The sequence below is a fragment of the Heterocephalus glaber genome, unplaced genomic scaffold, assembly GCF_053883595.1.
Source record: "Heterocephalus glaber isolate CG9 unplaced genomic scaffold, H.glaber_assembly_v1.0 deba00000347, whole genome shotgun sequence".
In the NCBI taxonomy this organism is placed as follows: domain Eukaryota; kingdom Metazoa; phylum Chordata; class Mammalia; order Rodentia; family Bathyergidae; genus Heterocephalus; species Heterocephalus glaber.
In genome coordinates this window covers 45,031,217-45,054,123 of record NW_028258143.1, presented here as the reverse complement: position 1 = coordinate 45,054,123, position 22,907 = coordinate 45,031,217, and the positions used below count along the sequence as shown (strand labels likewise).

Sequence of the window (22,907 nt, the reverse complement as noted above, 5' to 3'; positions counted from 1 at the left end):
AATCACTTTAATTTTACTACCTACGAATTTAATTATAATACCTTTGCGTGCTATACTATCAGGAAGCCTTGATTAACCCAGATTTGTTCCTTGATGTTACTACTACAGTAGAGGTCCTCTTCAGGATGCTTCTTCATGGATGGTTTCTCCAATAGCTCATTTCAAACATTTTATTTTTAAATTATAGTTTCCAGTTAATTTCTAAATTTGACATATTCTGAAAGTAAGTTTTTGGATCCATCTTGGTGGCCTACATCTTAAAACAATTGGCGCATAGAATACAGTGTATGAGAGACCAAATATACCTGTTTGTCAGGTGTAAAGAATCTTTCAAAGGGCATGCAGATCGGAACTGAAAGGTATAAATGAGCACACAGCTGTCTACGTGAGTCCTTTATTCCTGTAAAACTTCCAAATGGTGAATAAAATCTACCATTCATTTCTTAATTTATAGATTGTCATCAGATATATTAATGGCCAGCCTTCATGTCACAGCTGTTATTAATTTAAAACAGAAAGAAAAATTCCCAGAAGGCAGGGCAAGTTGAAACTTGCCTTCAGTTAGAAAGATCACGGTCACAGGTGTGCTTTTTTTTTTTTCAAAAAAAACCCAGAATAGCAACCATAGAAGTTAAAAAAAAGTCCTGATGCCTAAGGTCAGGCTGTGAGGAGGGCAAGGCAAGCTGCAGGCCCCGTCCAGCGAGTTTCCCTTTGCATTTCCGCGGCTGAGCCAGGTGTCCTTCCCTGTCCCCACCTGTCCAGCTGGGACGCGCCAGGCTTCCTCCAGTGACGCCCTAGCGGTGGGAAGGGGAACGCTCCGCCCGGGGTCCCTCCCGTCGGGCCTCTCGGCCAGGCCCCCAGATCCCGAAGCCCCGAGGGAAGGGAATTCCGACTCGCCGCGCGCACTCTCCCGCCTCGTTCCTCTTCGGTTCGCTGCCTCGCTAGCTCCGATGCCGCCGAGCGCGTCCTCACTTCTGGGCGCCCGGGCGACGGAGTCGGCTGCGAGTTCGCGGGCTCCGGAGGGAAATGGGGCAGGGTGAGTGAGGGAGGGAGGGACCCCGCTTTCTCCAGCCTTCAAGTCCCGGCTTGAGAGCCAGGCGGCGAGCGGTCTCGGGGGGAGGGGGGAGAGGAAGCTGCTGGAGAACAGGCTAGCCACTGTGTCCTCTCGAGAACGAAGGCGCCCTGGGTGGGAAAAGAGATTTGCCCTCCCGAATTCTCTCCGGGAAAAGTTTTCCCAGGGCGTTCCGTCGTGCAAACTCGGCCGCTGGAGCCCGGGGCCGCCCCGTCCCCGGGGGCGGGGACCGCAGCGCCGCCTCCCGCGGGACCGGGCGCTCGCGGCGGCGCCCGCAGGCTCTCGGCCGCCCCGCAGGTGAGAGCGCTCCGGGAGGCGGGCCCGCCCCGGGCTGCAGTGGGTCAGGCGGCCAGCCCAGCTCCGGCCTGGGGAGGCGCGCGTCCCGCCCTGACCCGCAGTCCTCTCCCACCCCAGCAGTGACGCGCCGCCTCGGAGCTGGAGCCCGAGCAGCTCCCCGCCGGGCGATGGAGCGCCGAGATCCCAGCGCGCACGACGCCGCGGCGCCCCCGCCGCTCGCCGCCGCCCCGGCCGGGTAAGTCTGCCGCGCCGCCCGCCCGCCGGCTCTCCCCGGGAAGGGCCACAACTCCTGGCTGCCCGCAACCCCTGGCCGCCCGACACGCGGCCCGGAAGGCTGCCCCCGGCCGGCCTTCTCGGAGGCAGCCCTGGGTGAGGGCTTGGGGAGCTTCTCGCTGCTCTCCTACTGGAGCTGCCCAGGGTTGTGGAAGGCCAGCTGAATGCTAGGAATTGGGTGAGGAGTCCGGGAGCAAAAATGGTAACAAAGGGCCCCTTGTTGGGGCTGTGAATCAGCGGTGGACGATACCTGTAAGAGAGCCCTGGGAAAGGAAAGTTTCCTTGGCCGTGGGCTGAGGCCCAAGCAGGGAGCAGTGGCAAGGTGACTGTTCATTCGGAAGGGGCTTTCTGAAAGCAGGTGGGGGGCAGCAGGAGGATGTGCCAGCTGTCACCCGCAGGACAGTTCCGGGAGCGGGCGGGGGCTCGCCTGGCGTCGGGGGTTCGCCTGGCGTCGGGGGTGTGTGTGCCTGCGGCCAATTGTCCACGCCAAAGCCCAGCGCAAAGTCTGATTGCAGACAGCTCTCCTCTCCTGTCCTCACGTGTTTGAGGAGGGATTGGAGGGGAAGGGGCTGTCACATGGTGAGTTAATATTAAATGAAGCGAGTCCTCCTGCCAGATATGCTAATAGTCACCCTGCTAAGCTTTTGGGTAAACAGGAATGAGAACAGGTAGTTCTGCAAGAGATGAGAAAAACCTGGAAATGACCTTGGCCTTGGTAAGTAGTTCAGGAGTAACGTGTGCTGGTTGAACAGCTGAAGTGTGCTGCCTCGTTGCTGTAGTATGACTTTTTCCTACAAGTGTTTCCTTCACTCAGAGTTTCGTTTCTTTCTTAATTTGAACACAAAAGTGCCGAAAGAGAAAATCGACTTTGTAACTAATGAGTGAGAGTTGTACAGTTTTTTTGATTTAAGTGAAGTCAGTTTTTCCCTGGAACATGACAAGCGTTTCCGTAGAGCAAGTCACAGCATGTTTATTCATCAGAGACCATTGGCAGTTGTCTAGAGGGAACATAGAAAAGTCTCAAAGCAACATGACTCATCTAAAAGACATTTAGTGTAATCCATATGTAGAGGAAACTAATGTAGAGTGTGAACTCTACTTTTGTTCCAGTTTACTATCTTCACCCTCTTGAAAATAACCATTGCTATTGATTTCTTTTTTCCCCAGGTTTTTCATGTTTAGATGCATCCTTCCATATGTTCAAATATTAGGATGCATGACTAAACAAATACATTGATAGACTGAGCATAAAAGCAAGGTCTCAGAATGAAGCTGAGATTTATATAATACTGAATCCAGGGACCACAAAATAAGATAGAATTGCATTGGCACATTTGGAAATGGATTAAGCTAAGGTTCCATTAAAATACCCACTTACATAGAATATACTCACAGATGTTCAGAAATCAATGATACTTTTCATTAAATGAGTTTAGGTGGCTTTGTGTTGAAGGAATGAAAAGAGCTTTCTAGTGACAAGCATGCCTATAGTCAGTACTTCAGATTTTACTTTTTGATAATTTAAGAGTTACACTGGTAATTCTTTGCCTTAAGAGCATACACCTCTAACTTCTCAAATGTGAAGAGAATGTTTTTATAGGACATTTGCCCTCCCCTCTAAACTTAACAACATCGAGAAAAATATTTTAACATCCCACTCTGTCCTTTTACTTAGATTATTTGAAAAATTGTCACTACTATTTTTTTTTTGGTACAGGGATGGAACTCAGAACTTAGGACCTTGCGCTTGTGAGGCATGCGAGGCGCCACTGAGCTAAATCCCTGGCCCCAGTTGTCACTACTTTTTATGTTTACTAAACATAAAATATTTATCTCCTTTATCTGTTTCCTTCCAAGTGTCTATCTTCTTCCCCTTGCCCCTGAGCATATTCCAAGTGCCTGTGGTATATTTGTGGAGTATTCAGTATTGCTTTTGTTCTTTCTAAAGAACCTACAGTATTAAAAACGTTTAAACTGTGGCAAAGTTTTCCCTAACTAAGAATATTTGGGAGGTGGCAGAGAGCTGTCCTAATGTGATATAATTGTTGGGTTTTGGAGATAAATCCCATGCTATAAGACTAATTATATCATGACTCATTCTAATAGCCAGTGAGGCCTACTTTAGTCTTTATCCTTGTATATCACTGTTGAAAAGAAGTCCTCTATAATTTTCCAAGGTTTACATTGTTGTAACAGGTCATTTTAAAGAAATTTAGTGCAACTCTGTATTTTACAAATGAGAATTGAAGGCCAGAGACACTTTGCTGAAGTCCCAGAGCAAAGTAGTGGCAAAATCTGGAAGAACACCTAGGACTTTGGTTGTCTAATTTATTGTTTTAATAGATTTTAATGTTCTTTATTTTGGTGTGATATAAAAATCTACATTCCAACAAGTCACATGTTGAATCATTATCTCATTGGTATGGCTTCATGTGATTTGTGTCAAAGGCTCATATTGCTGGCGCTTGCAGTGTAATAGTACCTTTAAGAGATGATCAGGTCTTTAAGAGGGATTAATGCTTCTGTAGTGGGAGTGGGTTGGCTACCCGGAGAGTGGGTAATTCTAATGTGAGCTTGGCTTTTTCTGCTTTCTGTCTTGCTTTACATTTGTTCCTGCCATCATACCCACCAACATAATATGATGCAACCAGAAGGGCCTCAGTAGGGGTCAAATTGATAGACCTGCCAGATATTGGCCTTGCAGTCTCTGAAAGTGAGTTACATAAATCTTTTCTTTCTAATGCACTCACTCACAGGTATTGTATTTTAGAAAGTGAACTAAAAACAGAATGGTAATAAAAAAATGCATTTCAGGTAAAATTGTTTGATATCTTTCTTCCTCTCCACTTGTATTTAGGGCATGAACAATCATTTTAGTAAAAAATAATTATTTTTTGGCCCCTCAGCTGCAGCCTTTTCTTTTTTCTGTTTTCTTTTTTTCAGTACCGGGGATTGAACTTGGGATCTTGTGCTTGTGAGACAGGCAGCAGAACCACTGAGCTAAATCCCGGCCCAAGCTGCAGCCTTTTCTTTGAAACACTAAATAATTGTAACATTGCAAGAAATAGCTTGTTTAAAAACTTTGCATTTTAACTCACAAAAAATCCATCATAGTTTATTTGAATTAGATTAGTTCCCTTTCTTAATATTATGCAAAAGCACCCTTGTGTATTTTTTGTTATATATTCCAAGTGATTGATATTAGAAAAGAGGATAAAAGTTTAGACTTCAAAAGCTATTGAATCACAGTTTCAGATTTCTCTTGAGATTAAAGTTAGCATGCAACTCGGCATAGATGTGCTGTTAAAGAAAATGTTAACAGACCATTGATTTGGACTAAAGTTCCTGCACTGGGATGGACAGAGCGAACCAATATAAAATTTAATCACAGTAACTGAGTTTGTTTAGTTATAGAAGGCCCTGAAGTCAATAATTGATTAAGCTGTAAACCATTAACTAGTTAACCTGCAACCAGTTGATTAGTTGATTAAGCAATAGATTTTCAATGTCTCACTTTTTTCTATAAATGCTGTCAAATCACACTGTTGCTTAGAGTTCGCAGCACCTGCTCTGGTTTTGGGAAATGCCCAACTCCAATTATTTCTGTTTTACTTTGCTCAAAAAAATGTACTAAATTTAATTAGTCTAAACAATTTTCCTTCTAGTAGTATTCATATATAACACCTGCCTTCATATATGATATGTAGTCACTTATATATATTCGGTGCATTTGTGTGTATGTCTTCCTAATATGTTTTTACATATATGAAAGTTTAATTTGCAGAATGACTTAGATGAAAACTATAATCACTTATTTTATATTGGTTTCCTACGAAGTGGAAATACTGGGTTTGTATGTGTGTTTTGGTTTGTTTCGAAGACAGCAACACCATTGGAGACACTGGTTGGAAAAATTATGTTTTGGAGGTGAAGGTGGTAGCCAAAAGTATTCCCCTCCTTTTTTTTTGTATTGAGGATTAAATCTAGAGCCTTCACACTGAGTTACATCCCCAGCCTTTAAAAAAAAATTTTTGCATTTGAGATCGGGTCTCACTAAATCACCAAGTTGCCCAGGCTGATCTTGAACTTTTTGCCCCCTTCCTCAGCCTCTCCTAGTGCTGTTATTACAGGTGTGGGCTACCATGTCTGGCTAGTATCTCCGTTTCTACTGTAGGTGTCTGATGACTAATTCCCTTTTATCAGCAATTTTATTTTTTGTTGTTTCAGTTACCTGTGGTCTACCATAGTCCAAAAATATCATGTGGAACATTCTAGAAAGTATAAGTGCTAACATTCCCTATAATAGTCTTAAGTAGCATGATGAAATCTCACATCATCCTGTTTCAGGATTGTCCTACATAGTCCAGAGCATGAACTGTCCCTTTGTCCAGCAAATCCATGGTGTATATGCTACCTACAAATTAGTATCAGATTGGCTGACTGGTATCACAGTGCCTGAGGTTCAAGTAACGTTTATTTTATTTAATAGTGGCCGCAAAGTCCAAGAGTAGTGATGTTGGTTGAAAATTCAGATATGCCAAAGAGAGGCTATAAAGTGCTTCTTTGAAGTGAAAATATAGTAAGATATTGAAAAAGTACATTCATGTAACTTTTTTTACAGTAATCTATATTATTATTGCTAATCTCTTACTGCACTCAATTTATAAATTAAACTTTATTTTAGGTATAGGAAAACGTATATATAGGATTCAGTACTGTGCACCTCATGTTTGACCGCTGGTTTTAGAATGTATTCCTGTAGGTCAGAGGGTATTTACTGTTGTGAAGTTGTCCAAGTTCTATATCTTTTTTTTTTTTTAAGAGGCATGAGAAAGATTTATTAGAAGAAGATAGAGGATGCACTTCAGTGGAGTGCAGTATGCAAAGAAATGAGGTACAATACAGGTGGGAAGTTGGGATCTTTTATGTTTTTCAGGAGGTGGAAATCTGTGGAATTTGGTAATCTATAGTCTCAGTCTAGACTTAGTCTTAGAGGGTAGGAGAGGAAGGCTGACCCTTAGTGAGCTATTCCTATGGGAAATGCCAAAAGGTTGGCCCCTTCCTGGGTGAAAGAGGACTGTTTGCAAGTAAAAGAGAATAGGCAGGGCTGGTGACTTAGCTCCGTGGTGCTGCTGCCTGCCTTGAAAGCTCATGGTTCCCAGTTCCCTGGTACCGCCCCCCAAAAAGGGACTCGACAGACCCATTTGTCCCTGAAAAAGAGTGCCCAAAGTTTGCTGTCTGGGGAGAAGGAAAAAAATCAATACACTAGGCTGTGTTCTGAAGCTGCAGTTTTTCTTTAAAATATAATTTTAAAAAATTAAAAAAAATTTTATTCCCTTGTCTCCTTTCTACCTAAATGAATTTGTTGTATGCTACTCCCCCACCCCACCCCCACCCCGACATGGGTCCCTTATTCTTAAAGGGTTGTAGAAGGCTGATGGTCTGTCTTTAGTAACTGCTTCAAGTGAGGTTCCAGCCTAGCCAGGGACTGAAAGTTTTGCCCTGCCTGATCTAAAGGAGACATAGGAATATTGAGTTCCATCTTTTGAAGAACCATCATCTTTCCATAGTCAAAGGATGCCTCTTCTTTTAGGTCACTTTGTGCCTGCTAACTCCTATCAGGAAAAAAGAATTTTCAGGATGCATCAGTTAAAAAAAAGTCAGGAGAAGGATTTATTAGACAAAGATGTAGGTTACACTCAAGAACAGAGTGTGGGTGCTCAAGAAATGAGGCCCTCTAAGTTTTACATCTTAGTGGTATACTTAGTAATGTGAAGTTAATCACTTATATAAAGCAATATGATTGCTGACATCAATTTTATCTTTTTTTTTTGGTACCAGCGATCAAATTTTATCTTTAGAATTATGGATTAGTGCTTGTGTTCTTACCCAGATTTCCTTCCCTTCCCCTTCCCCTTTCCCTTCCCCTTCCCCTTTCTTTTCTCCTTTCCTTTCCTTTCTCCTTTCCTTTCCTTTCCTTTCCTTTCCTTTCCTTTCCTTTCCTTTCCTTTCCTTTCCTTTCTCCTTTCCTTCTCTTTTTTTTCTTTTCTTTTCTTTCTTTTCTTTTTTCTTTTCTTTTTGTTTGACTCTTGGAAACTTAAATGTCAAAAGTTCAGTTGACCTTGCTTTGAGGAATCTTGATGTTTTGATTCTGAATCAAGTGTGGAATGGACAATGGGAATAAAAAAGTCCGCTTTGTAATATTCCGACTTTGGAGCTGTGGAGTTAATTGAAGGCTTAAGAAAAGTTAAGTGATTTAGCAGCTGCTATCTTAAGCTTTTATTTGCGTGCATTACTGGTTCTAAAATTTTGCTGATTGTATGAACTGAGTCCTTGTCAGTAAACATTTGTTAAATACTCAGCATATGTTTTAAAATGTGAATCACCTGGGGAACTGTAAGACAGCTACCCATGCTCTCATGCCCCTACTCATTCTGATTTTAATAGGCTTGGGCAGGGATTTGGGGATTGCTAGGTTTAAAGTGCTGCTCAAGTGATTGTCATATGCAGCCAGATGTGAGATTTGTTGATTATCTATTTTTTTTTTTTTGTACCGGGGATCGAACTCAGGACCTTGTGCTTGCAAGGCAGATAGCTGCACCACTGAGCTAAATTCCCGGCCCTGATTAACTAGCTATTAACAACTGAGATGGAGATGACTGCTTAACTGGGATAGAAGCTGCTATTAGTCATTTTCGGGAACTCAGGTTTATTTTACCTTTCTAAAAATTCCATTTATGTCTTTACAGTGTTAGTTTTTAAATTTTCATGACTACATTTTGAGGAAGTATATTAAATGCATTTTACAGTTAGAGAGCTTAATAAATCAAAGTCGCTGAAATCTAACGAATAGAGGAGTATTAGAAAAAAGCTCTGATGGAGCTTGATGTGCTCACCAAGCCCAGTATCTTGCTACAATAAATTACACTAAATCGGTTTGATTTGCATTTTCCTAATGATTAGTATCTTTATTGTTCATATATCTTAATTTGATCATTTAAATATCTTCTTTGAAGAAATGTCTGTTTAAGACCTTTGCATATTTTAAAAAAATCTGTTTTATTTTTGCTTCTGTTGTTGAATCTTAGGCATTCTTTATTCTGGATATTAGAACTTTATCCTCTGCCTGGTTTAATAAGAATATAATAGCAAACCACTTCACCCTTCATTTGATGCTGTCTACAGCTGCTTTCAAATTATAGTTGAAGAATCCAGATGAAGACCACGTGACCTATAAATTAAAAATATTTGCCCTCTAGATATACAGAAAGTTTCTGACTCCCTTGGTCTAATTTATTAAATAAATGAGGTAGTAATAATTTAATTAAAAGTTATGCCTGGTGCAATGATGTCTACATTCCTAGGTAATCTAGAGACTGAGGCAGGGGGATCATAAATTCAAGCCTTGCTTGAGCAATTTAGCAACCCTGTGTAAAAATAAAAAACGCTCGGAGTGTAGCTCAGTGGTAGAGTGCTTTAGCATGTTCAAGTTTCTGAGTTTGAGCCTCAGAACAACAAATTACTACAGAAGACTTCAAAGAATTGAATTAAAATGTCAGTTGGAACTAAATGATTTATAATTCTGTTTCCATAAAATAAAATATATTTTGTAATAAGGGATTTTGTAAAATGGTGATTCTTTTAATTGACGCCTGAACTTGACTTCTTGAACATTTTAGAATTTTAACATTTGTAAGTTATTCTTGGAATATATCTTAAAGAGAAATCTAGACTTCTATGCTGGAGAAAATTTCATGAAAAGTGACTGATATGGTTAAGATGTACAGAAACAAATACGCTTGAGAGAAAATAGATCAAAGGTGAAAAGAGTTCGTGTCTAGTTTTTGAGCCTGTATCTGTTTTATAAGTGAAATTGTTTTTTGTAATTTCGAGCAATTGTTTTGATTGTTGAATATATTTCTTATCTTTAACTTTTAGTGTTCTAACATTAGTATGATTGTTATGAGACTTTGTAAAGTGACTTTGCCTTGCTAATTTTTCCCCCATCTGTTATAATAAAAACAAACTAAAAGTATGGGAGAATGAAGTTTCCCATGACTATTTATAAAGGGCCAAATGCCTTCAGTTTTGCACACAATCTTCATGTCTGAGGAATGAATCCTTTGGACAAGGGACTGAAGCTCTGGCTAGTCTTCAGAAAAATGCCAGTGAGCTTGGGTTGCTGGTTTTATTTTTTCATAGACATTAAGTTCACAATGTTTATAAATTTAAATATTTTGGACCTATTTATGAATGTCAAATGGAGAGCTGTGGAATCAAAGTTGAGTACAATATTTTGACAAAGTGCTTTAATTGGCTGATCATGTCACTGGTAAGAGAGCAAAGACTAAAGGCAAGAGAAAGTCTGTGGGCTGGGGATTTAGCTCAGTGGTTCCGCCACCTGCCTCGCAAGCTCAAGGTCCTGAGTTCGATCCCTGGTACCAAAAAAAAAAAAAAGTTTAAGAGAGAGTCTGTTAGCTCAGCCCATAGAAAATTGAAGACGTAATTCTGTTTGTAGCTTTTAATACGTGTAGTTACATAGCTCCTTACAAAAACCAAAATTGGCAAATTTCATAGACAATAAATTAAAGTATCTGGGTCCCTAGTTCTTCTGGTCCTCTCTTTTGGGGAATATCTTGGTTATGTTTGTGCTTTTCCATGTTACTATACCTTCCCCAAGGAGATAGTTCAGAGGTGGGGTTTATTTGGAATTTGATATGGGAAAAGTGTAGTATATTACAATATTCAGCCAATTTCCTAACTTTGCCTACTGTCTAGAAAAATGGAGCCCCATGAAGACTTTCAAGTTTCTGGTCTTGAAATAGAATAGGTAGGCTTGGTGACCAGAGCGAATGACCTGAGCTTTTTTCTTACATTTTCTTTATTTATCTTTGTTCTCTACTGGATTTCTCCAGTTGAAACGAGAGCTATGGAGATTATAGAAATAATTGTTTTTTTAAAAAGGTATAGGTTAATGGGACAGAAGTTTTCCTTTTAATTCTCTTAGACTTGTGAAAAATCCCTTTGGACATATTTAAATGAACGAAAATGCCATATGGAGGGGGATTGATATTTAGAAAATAGCAGTCACATTTCAGAGGGAAGTCTGTGAAGTATGGTTGAATAAAAATCTGAGTTATAGTAACTGGGTCCAAAATATGGTTTTTCCTATACAAGAATGATTATTATATTTTGCATAGTTTGTAGGTTGATCTTAAATAGGATTAAGTGCCAGAGGTATGAGCATATATTATGATGGTATCACTTGAAAAACCTCATTGTTAGTGTGATTAAATTAAAAGATTAACATCAAGTAATTCATATATATTCTGATGTATTTGCTAAAATTAACTGAACCATTTCACTTTATGGCTTCATATAAAACAAGATGTATTTCTGAGGAAGCGGAGTTAAGATACTCAGACTGAGGCGGGACATTTATCACCAGTCCTTGACGGTGTACATCTCTCAGATCTGCTTTCATACACATGTGCACATGGTGTCAGTATTTCTGGAGAAACAGTAGTGGGGAAATATTTGATGAGCCCAAGGGGAGCAGTGGTAGCAGGAGTCAAAGCTTTAACAGCTGCTACAGTTGTATGTTCGTTTAGCTATCTGGAAAAACAGGAAGTCGAGCTGCTAAACGTGAAAATGACTACCACCCAGTTGTTCCCAGGTCTGATGGATGTGCCATAGTTTCTAGATCAACCGAATCGACAGTAGTCAAAATTATAGGAGTTACTGAATTTATTTTCTGCTTTGCGCTAAAGTGAATGGGCATTATAACACAATATGGAGTCATAGAAAGAAGCAATCTTTTGTTTTTCTCTTGTGTCTGATACTTGTTGTGTCACTGCTTTAATAGAATTAGGTGAGAGAGAGAGGGTCACTGGCTATGTTTCCTGGTCTGTGGCAACTCTGGCAGTGAGTTCTTCCTGTCTTGCTCCTGTAGAAGATGTGCTTTTCTTCCTCCCTGGAGAGTGGCTGAATGCTTTCATTTTTTGTTATGCTTCAAGAGAGCAAAGCTGAAAATGGCAGAGCAGAATGTTGGCAGGTGAAAAGAAACTAATTTTTACATTTCATGTTGTGATCCTATGTTACCAGTTTCTTCTATTCTATCTGACTCTGTAGAAGGGTTTTATTGTGATAGTTTATTACCTAGGAACGTTTTTCCCCATTTAGGAAAGTGAGGTGTGACTTTGAATGGAAAATATCTAACACTTAGTGAGGTGAAAAAGGAAATAAACTCACTTAATTGGGACAAATTTTATATCTAGACCCTATTTCCACTTTTTTTACTCCAGTTTATCATACATCAACTTGAAAATGCAATGTTCTGAAAGAAATAACATTCAAGAATAACTCCCTCCTGCTATTTATGATCCTATGTGTGTAAAGAAATGTGTGGAAAATTGATTCTTAGATGATGCTAAGGAAATGTAGTCCTGAAATTTGTGATGGTATTATAAAGTCAGGAATAGATTTCTAAGACTTAGTTCTTCAGTTGTAAATAGTATAGCTTTGAATTTTAGGAAAGTTGTAGAGTTTTCTGATAAAATCCAAAATTTCATACATATATTTGAGGTGTAACACTTTGGGATTTACATTTTTTGTATGCCATGGTTAGGAGATTAAGCAGATTATACTAGCTTGAAGTAGTGGCAATTCTAAAAGTTATTTGAAGCCATTTTGAATATTTGCAATAATTTTTGCTGATGCAAATCCATTCTTTTTTTTTGTACTTGCCCAGATATTTAGCACATATAAAGACAAAATTGACAGCAATATTTTATAGCTATACATTTGGGGCATTTTTAGTTTCTTTATATCTCTGTAAAATCTAGCTAAGGTAGAGACCAAGTTTCTGGAATCCTACAGATATTTGGAATGGTTTGAATGTGAAGGTATCCCAGATAGCAGTGGTAGTGAAGGAATAGCTTTGGGGACTGAGAAATCATGTGCTGTATGGAAGGTGTCCGTGATTTGTGCAGCCGGGGGTAATGAGAGCCACGGCAACTATTTCATTCCTCCCTTCACCCAGGAGTCTTCACTGGGTATTTCAAAATCTTTCCAATCAAGAAACAATTTTAAAACTTTCTGGCACTTAGCCATTTTACTTTGAGAGTTAAGGTGATTTGTGCTTCAAATCAGTGAAAGTCCCTGGTTTCTTGCAATATACCTGGGGTGGTGAGGGAAGAGCCTGTCCCAGTCTAGGAGCCCCTCAGGTGCTGAGCTGTTGTGGATGGCTTTGCACACAGTTTCCGTGGCCCTAGGACTCTTTCCTCACAGTGATACGCATCAGAGTGTGCTGAGGTCAAACATCTTCAGGAAGTGCAAGGAGTGAGAAAAGGGAGTGCTTAGGAGGTGAGAACAGAGACCCTTTCCTTAGTTTTTTTGAGACCCTTGCTTCCATTCCCAGTACCACTTTCTTGTATTAACACTGCCAATGTGAAATTGTTTTCATCGATGCATGCATTTAAAGTTGTGAGATCAGCTGTATAAAAGACATTAGAGAATTCTAAGTGTTTATTTTCAAAATAAAATGGGAAAATTGGGGGCCTTTCAGGTATTAATACTGTTCATGTGCAATATCTCCTATATATAAGCATATCAAGTGTGTTTCATTTTTGCATAATACTCAGTCCTTAAGCCCTTTGTGATCTGCTTATGATTTTACAATACTACTTCACAGAAAAAATTAATTTTATGAGGTTTTAAAGAGGGAAATTTTCATGTTTTGTTTTCCTGTATTTGGTTAGCTACTTTGGTAAATGGAAATATAAGAATAATCAAATTTTTGTTTTTTGTAGATGAAGAAAGGAATGAAAAACCAGGGAGAACATATTTAGTGAGTAGGAAAATGAAAACCAACATTTCCTTTTTGGTTTTTTTAGAAACAGGGTCCCACTATATAGATCAGTTTCATCTTGAACTAACTGAATAGCCCAAGCTGTCCTTGAACTCCAAGCAATTATCCTGCCTGAGACTGAGTGCTGGGATTACCCAGCCAGATCACAAATTTTTCTGACGGTGGAAGAAGAGGCTGCATAGCTGGTCTGGGCTGTCAACAGTGGGGTTTGAGGGCCGAGGGCTTTGATCTTTTGTGTTCATTTTGCAGTTCTGGAGCTATGTGTGAAACATTGCTGTGATCTTAGGTCATTAAGAAGTGTTCCTGCCATGACCATATCTAACCTCTTCAAAAGTACCATATATGATTTCAGGGGGAGATATTTTAACCAAAACTATATTGACGATAAGACCAGTGACAGTAATTCTTCAGTAGTGTTTATCAGTCACATCATTTATCCATTTATTTTTCAAAGAGGCAGTATATTCAAATAGCACAAAATTCTAAGAAGAAAAATGACAAAGAATTGAGAAAGCTTCCGGTCCTCAGTTCCTGTCACACAGTTTTTCTGCCCAGAGTCAGTCACTGTTGCACTTCTTTGGACCCTCAGGAGGACACTCCATATTAGCAATTGAAATTTTTCTAGCATACACATTAAAACCTTAATTAAAATGCTATATTATGCAACCCAGTGTTTAACATGATTCCAGATCTACCAAAACAATAAAGTTGTCTCTAACAGTAAAATATTTTAGTCACATTTGAAAATTAAACTAAAAAAAATGAAAATTTCAGTTTCTTAGTTATACTAGGCACATCTCAAGTGTTCAAGAGACTTCATGGTTAGTGGCCATGTATGGGACAATGCATCTTTTTATGGTCATGAGCACATGGGTGTGTGTATGTGTAGTGTAATGTTGTATACATTAAATGAATACACAGTACTGCCTTGCACTCTTTTCCTTAAAATATCTTACCAATTCCATTGTTTTACATAAAGACCTTTATTTTTTTCTAGCTGTGCATTATATTTTTGTAGTAACAAGCCATAATTTGCATAACCAGTCCCTTATTGATAGATATGTAAGTTTGTTTCCTCCTTAACATACTCCCCTACTTTGTTATTAACTGGTCATTTCAGCATCTTTTATGTAGTTTATAATCTATTTTGAAATCTGGAAAGGCAGAAGTCATATTCTTGACTTCTTTTGTGGAAGTTGCAAGGTTTAATTTAATTTTCTACATATACCTAGATTCACAGTGATCAGTTTTGGGTAGGGACTATTTGAATTTGTGTGAACTCAAGAAGTCAGTGAGTGTTGGGAATAGAAGCAAGGGAATTTCTTTTTCTTTTTCTTTTTCTTTCTTTTTTTTTTTTTTTTGGTACTGGGGATCGAACTTGGGTCCTTGCGCTTGCGAGGCAGGCAGCAGAACCACTGAGCTAAATCCCTGGCCCATCAAGGGAATTTCTTGTCCATTGAAGAAGTAAAAGGTCAAGTATTCTAAGTATTGAATATTTCAATGAATATTCATTTTTGTAGCCATTAAGCAATGGGTTGTTACCAAGACACTATCAAATGCTGTAGTATTAAAATTGTTTTAAGCCAGGCATGGTGGTTCACCCCTGTAATCTTAGCCCTCTGGGAGGGTGAGGCAGGACAATTGCAAGTTTGAGTCCCACCTGGACAATTTAGCTACTTAATGAGAACCTATTTCAAAATGTAGCTCAGTGCAAAAGCCTTGATTTCAGGAACCAGCACTGCAAAAATAAATGCATTTTAAAATAAAATTATTTTACCTCTCTTAGCCCTTTATTACAATATTGCTTTCTTGATCTGAGATTTTCTTTTAGCATTAGTCCCTGCAGTGGTATTTATGAAAAATACACATTTCATCAGCAGTGTAAGTTAAAATTCTGAGGAACGTTGTTCCTATCTTAGAGAAAATAAACTTTGGCCCTCACATGGAGGGTTATTTAACCAGACATATGGACTGTATTCTTATAGCCTAAATATTTTGCCTGAATAATGATAGCAGAGGAACAGTTGATTTACAGAGCAGGTTATAGTGAAATAGTCATTAATTATGTGATTAATTAGTGCATAAGAATTTTTACTCATTTGTGTCAACACTCTGAAATCTCAATTGTCAAGAGCCTTGCTATTTTGATTCAGAACTTCTGTTGATAAGAGGAAACTAGCCTGTTGATATGAAGAATGATAGGTCAAAGAATAAGATGAAATAATAATACAGCATGTTTTCGTCTAGCTCAGAAAAAAAAGAGTGAGAATATAGAGGTACCATGAATGTTAGAAATTAAATCACCAAATAGGCACCTGGGAAAGAAAAATCAGTATGAGTGCTCTTTCTCCTAGATGATGATGATGATTTTTTTTTTTTTTTTTTTTTGGTACCGGGGATCGAACTTGGGACCTTGCACTTGCGTGGCAGGCACCAGAACCACTGAACTAAATCCCCAGCCCAATGATGATTTTTTATTGAGAAAAGGTCTTGGGCTGGGAATTTAGCTCAGTGGTTCTGTCGCTTGCCTTGCAAGTGCAAGGACCCGAGTTCGATCCCCAGTACCAAAAAAAAAAAAAGACAAGATCTTGCTATGCAGTTCTGGCCAGCCTTGGACTCACTATGTAGCCCAAGCTGGCTTTTAACCCCTAGAGTCCCTTCTGCCTTAGCCTCCCCAAGTGCTGGGATTATAGGTGTGTGCTGCCATGCCTGGCGTCTCCTACTTTTTGAATGCTCTTCTTGTTTTGTTTTGTTTTTTCCAAAATGCCTGAGTGGTCCTTTTCCCTAGTTATGAGTGCTCCCTAGCTTTTTAAAAAATAAGTGCAAAACTATCCATAGTGGAAAGCAGAATTGTCCATTTTTTAAAAGGATGTTTTGGCAAAAAATTGATGTTTTATATTGTCCTAAAATAAGATGAAATTCTAAGCCAGAATTCATGCTTTAAAATAACCTGATCCTGCATTCCATGGAGCATTTGAAGTGAGCCTAATGCTACTAGCTTAAGCCTGTAGCCTACCTTTCCAGTTGTCTGATGCAATGAACCAGTGCCCTTGGCTTTCTGGCATTTAACAGCGCAGGTTTTGGTTTCAGATAAAACTGGTCCAGCCAGAGGTCAGATAGCACTTGGCAGGCAGCTGCTGTAGAGTGAGCTTGGAGACAGAAGATGGGGACCTCAGTCCCTACTCTGTTGCTCACTCATTTAGACATTTTGTTCGTCCTTCCTGGAGGAAATAGATAGATGATAATACAGAATAGGAGTGTGGAAATAACACCAGCATACATCAGGAAATTGATATGTTCATTAAACTTTAAGTGTTGTCTATATTGTTAGAAAGCAGCCCATTGTTGTGCTGGCATCATTGTTCTCACTCAGGCAAGGAGGGACAGGAATGCTCAATCTTCATTGACTTCTCTCAGGAAGTGGAAGGTGGAGGATAGGATTGGCTAAAAGTTTGCTAAATCCACTGTGACAGTCCTCATGCTAGATGCAGGGAATTTATCTGGCCCATCTAATACGAAATATATAATAATCTTAATGACAATCACATTCCTTTTATAGGAGAAAAATTCTCCCTCTTCGGGTAGGAATATGCTACCAAGATGATTGTAATTCTGATTGTTCTCTCCTATCACTGTGTGAGAATTGCCTTGCCTTTTACTATTTCACTTTTCTCCTATGTAACACGAGAGCAATTCTCACTGCATTTCTTTGACTTTTTGTAAGACTGATAGACAGTGACTGGAATTTTTCTATTGTATAAACCTGCACAAGGGTATCATTGTTCAAAAGAGAGAGTGAGAACTTTATACCACTGTAATCAAAGTTTATACATCGAAGAGAATTTTCTTTTTAAATCAGATCTTCTACCTCTTGAAACAAGAAATTGAAGCATTATACTTTACCACAAATGATGCAAAAGGGTCAATCTAGAATCTGACTTAATTATTGATAAAAAGTAGAATCTATGATTCTTGACTTTTTCATCCTTCAGGATGACTGTGACCCCATCATTTAGTACCTGGGAGGAGAGTGGGGGACAGCATTTGTCTTGGGTTGTTTAATGCCATAACTCCTTAGATTCTGGAAGCAGCATGATCACATAGCCTGAAAACAAACTGTATACCTGAGTAAAGGGCAAATACAGTGAAATAGGCAAATCCTAGGGCAAAAAAAGTGAAATAGTTTTACTGATTTGGATTTTTCTGGGTTCACTTTTTGCTGTAATACAGGATTATTTTCCATTTTCTTGAAGGTAAAATTTGAGCTTATCTGACCTCAGCCAGCATGGTAGAGCATTCCTGTAATCCCAGTGTTACTGCGTTTTGGGTTTTTTAGTCTCTTTATAGAGGTAGTTTCTGGGTTCTTTCTGTCCTGAACAAAGAATTGGTCAAGACCAGTGCAAAAGGTAGCGAGGTGTTACACTTATTAAAGGTATGGAAAGAAAAGAAAGATATTCTGCAGAGTGAGTTCAAGCCAACTAAAGGTAGGAAAAGAAGTATACTCTATAAGGTGAGTAGAGCGCTGTGAAAGAGAGGGCACAGTGGCTGAGAGCTCGACATTGGGCGTCTTTTGTATCCTCCACTCTCAGGCTGATGTCAGGTCTAGGGCATCCTATCAAAAACCTGCTTGAATTCTCACAAGAAGACTTGAAGATAACACTCTGATGGGTTCCTAATGTAGGGCTTTGGGAAATGTTCTGCCACATGTGTCCTGGAACTCTGTGATCCACAGATCATGCCCACTTCCCAGACAGTTTGCCACACCATAATGTCTTGTCTCACCTACACTTGGAAAGTTGAGGCAGGAGGATCCCAAATTTGAGGCCAGACAGGGTTACATGATAAGTTCAAGATCAGCCTAGGCTACATAGCAAGACCTTGTCTCAACAAAAACCACCACCAACAAACAAACAAAAATACCCCCCCAAACCAAAAACCGCTGTCAGAGAAGAAAGTTCTATTCAGTATTTCTTGATATAGTTAGGACTGATATATTTTCTTGGTAAATATAGTGGGGACATCCAGGTTGAATGATGTATGCTCATGCAGAGCTTCTATACTTGGAAAGTTTGTAAAGTATTAGGATATTCCTGACAAATTTACTTTTAAGTGTGTTTCACAAGATAGTATGTAAAATAATATAGGGCCTTAAATGCTCCAAATACCAAATGAATGTCTTTTCAAATTCATTCATATTCCAATCACTTAAGGATTAAGGTTGTGGTAGTTTAACAACAGTAGTGGTGGGTTGTATGATGCTGGTCAGTAGAAGTAATGAGTATTTGTTGAATATCAGTTCACCAGGTAGGTGTCAAATGCATGACATATGCCACTGCGTTTAGTGGTCACGTGCAGCAAGCATGCGGTAGCTATGGGGGTTATCCAGATTGTATAAAAGAAACTGAAGCTTGTGTGTCACATGGACAGGCAGCAGATCTCAGAGTGGAAGCTACGTGTTGTTTGAAATTCATTTGCATCTTGAAATCACTTAGCATTCTGCCTTGGAGAACTGCCAGGGTGAAAAAGCCAGTAGGATTAAAAAAAATGGTAGGAATGACTTTAAATACTGTATGACTAAGCACTTTTTTTCTGATTACAAAATTAACATGCTTATCACAGGATATTTGAAAGAGTAATCATCCATGCCACCTAGAGATAATAATGCAAATGGCTTGCATTTTTAGCCTTTCCCAAGGAGTAGTCTGATTTAGATAAAAATTCACATGTTTTATGTAAAAACAATTCTAATGACCAAATACTTTTGGGGAAATTGTAGTTCCTACTCTTTTCTTTAAAGAGCTTCCCAGAGACTAACATGCTTATAACAGGCTTCCAAAATGAAAACATAATTAGTAACGCTTTCCTAAATTTATCAGAAGAATACTGATTTATATCTTGATGTCAGTGTTATTCCAGATAACAATTTAGTTAATTCTGTAAATACAATTTATCCTTATCTTTTAATGAACATTTTAATTTTAACTTCATATATACTGTTTTTATATTCCTTTCTCTAAGTTTATATTGTAGGTTATTTTAATTATTTAATACTCATTTTAAAATGCTTTTTGAGCTAGGCTCGGTGGAGTATGTTCATAATCCCAGTTACTTTGGAGGCTGAGACAAGAGGATCTCAAGTTCTTGGCTACCCTGGCCAATTTAGACCTGTCTCAAAATAAAAATTTTTAAAAAGGAATGTGAGATGCAGCTCAGTGGTAAGGTGTTTGCCTAGCATGTATGAGGCCCTGGGTTCATTCTTCACTTGGGGGTGGGTTAGTGAACCGTGTATGCTTGTGTGTGTGTTTGTGCGCGCTCGCACGTCTGTGCCTTTTAGTCTTTCACCTATTCAACATTTGAGCTATTTTCAATGCAACAACGTAATCATTGACTTAAAAGGTATGTGCTTTAGACTGGGAGAAGATCATCTAAAATCCTGCAGGCAGTGAGGAAAACAACCACATGGTTTATTGCACAGCTAGAAGTTATGAAAGCCATTACAATTTCAGAGAAAATCTATGTGTGGCGGTCCTGTGACTTATCAGAGGTGAGATGCCAAAAAAGAACGTTCTTGGGAGGCAGAGGAGGAGTCAGCTAGTGACATGAACTTTGGTTTCTGTCGGTAATTGTCTGTGGTTCAGGGTTGTGCATTTCTTTAAGTACAGTCTGCATTTTCCCCAGGCCACACTAGCTTCTCCCCAGCAGTACTGGCAAAGCTTGGACACAGTTCTGATTATTAATCTTCGTGTGGTCTAGGGGGTGAAAAGGCTTGGGATTTCTTAGGTGAAGGTGAAGAACCTGATCTTTTGGATAGAGAGATATAAAGGAGATATAAACTTGGATTAATTGGAGAGGATTGTATTTGAAGCTATTTAATAGCTAAGAAGAAATCTTTCTATTCTAATTGACAGTTCACTCTTTTTTTTTTTTTAATTAACAAATACTGAAAGACAACTAAGCCACATATTGGGCCAGGCACTAAGCAGCTAATTGTATTGAAAATAGTACTACACAGTACATGGAAATTATATTCATGGAATAAAATCACTTTGGCAGGAATGGGAACATGATTCAATCTTATTACAAATACACATCTTTGAACAACCTCCAGGGGATCCTAAACAGTACTCTCTCTGTTTTAAAATAAGGGAAGTCCAAATTGCTGAAATGCCAATTACTATGCAGTTTCAAATACTGTTTTCTTTTCTTTGTACCTAGGATGATATAATGTCTGGTTCCTAAGATGTCTTAACCTTTAGTTTATATGAATATAGAAAATGTGGATGTGTTTTCTTCTAGCTTCATTGAAATTTTCCTGAAGATTAGTTCTTACTGGACTTTGGGAAGTGAACATTGATGCCTCTTGGCTAGAACCACGTATCTAAACTGCTTTTCTCAGCCTGGGATTTTTAATGGCAAGTCTGGAGAACACTGCCATCACAAGGGACTGGATGGCAGGGGCCATTAGAGTGCCAAAGGGGACATTCCTAAGGGGAATATTGTATAAGCCAGGAGGCAGGAAGATCATTGCTGTGGCACCAAGAGGGTAGTTAGTTTTGGCCTATTCCTTCCCTGCCTGGTGCTCAGCAGGCACAGGGGCAGAGCTGCCAGTTTGACACCAGGCAACAGTAGAAGTTATTCTTCATCTGTGTGGACTCTAGCAGTCACTTTTGTTGCCTGAAACTTGTGACTCATCTATTTAAAAGGACAACCAAGAGACTGAGAATAGTCTGAGACAGTTATGAGACTTTGGACAAATTACCTAACCTCTTTGAACCTGTGTTTTTTCATCTGAAAATGAAGAGAACACACTCATCTCCTAGGCCAATGCTGAGGATTAATTGAAAGTATTTATATGTAAAGCCATGAAATATTGACAGAGTAATAACCCATTGAATGTGATTTTCATTTAACAGTGAAATGCCTATAGGTCAGGTGTTAAAGTTTCTGAATATCAGTCACATGAAAAGTTCACAAGACTTTTTTTTTAGGTGCCTACTCTCAGTTTCTATTCAGTAGTAGTTGATACTTGGCTTAGGATCATTGTTTGCCAAATATAAGTAAGGCTGTTTTGTAACTCATTAATTTATGGAATGTGATTCTCTGTAAGCAGGTTTTCCAGCCCTTTGCATAGCAATCATTAGAAAAGGCTCTACCCAGTAAGATGTGGAGATAGTGAACTCACAATGTCTGTATTATAAAATTTTATTATCGCTTCCTCTAGGATGGAAAATAAGTAACCAAGTATGTTCTTCACTGGACTTTATTGTTGGCAGTGGTTCCTAATGAAAAGACCTTATCTCTGGGCCTGCAAAGAGTCTCCTCTTAGAAAAGGAGGTAAATTTTATTTTATGCTTCCATATCCTTGGCCCAGGTTCCATTCCTTGTACACAGACTAGAAACTGCTCACTACTTGGTCTTTCATTAGTCACATAATTTTCACATCTGCAAACTGGAAACAGCCCTTCTACACTACAAATAATATGTAAGATGAGAACCATTACTTATTGTTGATAACATGTCTTGAAAGAAAGCAGTCCTGTTTGAATGGGTTATGCATTTTCTTTCTAAACTCTTGATAAGTCTTCTCTTGACAGCACATATTCTCTTGGGTGTGGAGAGATCAATGACACCCGCATGAAGGTGTTCTCATCTTCATGTCAGCCCAGATTGGTTTCCACATGAGCACATCTAATTAAAATTTGTCAGTGCCGTTTCTGGAGGAAGACAGGTTATTATTTTGATCGTACAGCAGACAGCTGCGGTTTTCTTCATTTAAGGTCTCCCAGCTAGGATACAACTGGTCATAAACTGAAAATTGGTGTGAACCTCAAAGTCACGGAGAAAGACCTGCAGTCGGGCAAGAGGACAGCCTGCTAGAGTGCGTTCACATTTTAAGCTGGCGTGTCTTCTAAGAAGTGCAAGGCTTTCTGACACTTGGTGTTATTTAAACAGTTTGAAGGCATGTCTTACATTACAGTTTTGCAACTTCAGAGAAATAGGTAATTTTAAAGATTTGTCAAGCATCATTGAGTTTCCTGACAGTACTCATATATTCTATGAAAATAACAGCATTTTACTCTTTGGATAAAACTGTTCTGAATGGTGAGCGCTTTTAGAGTTCATGAAGTTAAAAAAAATCAAGTGGTGAAACTAGCTATTCTTTTTTATCCTCCTCTGAAGTAACTACACAAAGGCCTTTAACAATCTTCCAGCTTTTTAAGTCAAGGATGCACTTTAAATGAAAGTCAGTGAAATCCTGGCTTGAGGATTATAAACAGTGGAAACATATCAGATTTCCTAACAATTGGTTCCTTTTCTGCTTCACATTCACTTCATCTTTGACATTTTGGCACATTCCCTTCTGTTGCTGAGCTTTTGTCTCATATTTCATTTTTC

At 39.1% G+C, this 22,907-nt stretch overlaps 1 protein-coding gene across 13 annotated transcripts in view; it reads left to right on the top strand.

Moving 5' to 3' along the window:
• The first annotated feature begins 762 nt into the window (after nucleotides 1-762).
• Cobll1 (cordon-bleu WH2 repeat protein like 1) overlaps nucleotides 763-22,907 on the top strand; it is a 151,427-nt gene continuing 129,282 nt past the window's right edge. For 3 of the 13 annotated variants that reach the window (XM_021265499.2, XM_021265492.2, XM_021265476.2), the window contains exons 1-2: nucleotides 773-1,036; nucleotides 1,487-1,604. In XM_021265499.2, coding sequence (XP_021121158.1) covers nucleotides 1,027-1,036; nucleotides 1,487-1,604 — 128 coding nt within the window. In that variant the 5' untranslated portion in view covers nucleotides 773-1,026. Of the gene's footprint in view, nucleotides 1,605-1,659; nucleotides 2,358-19,500; nucleotides 21,846-22,907 lie in introns of those variants that run through there. The other 10 variants (XM_021265510.2, XM_021265482.2, XM_087199621.1 and 7 more) reach the window with 10 other exon arrangements.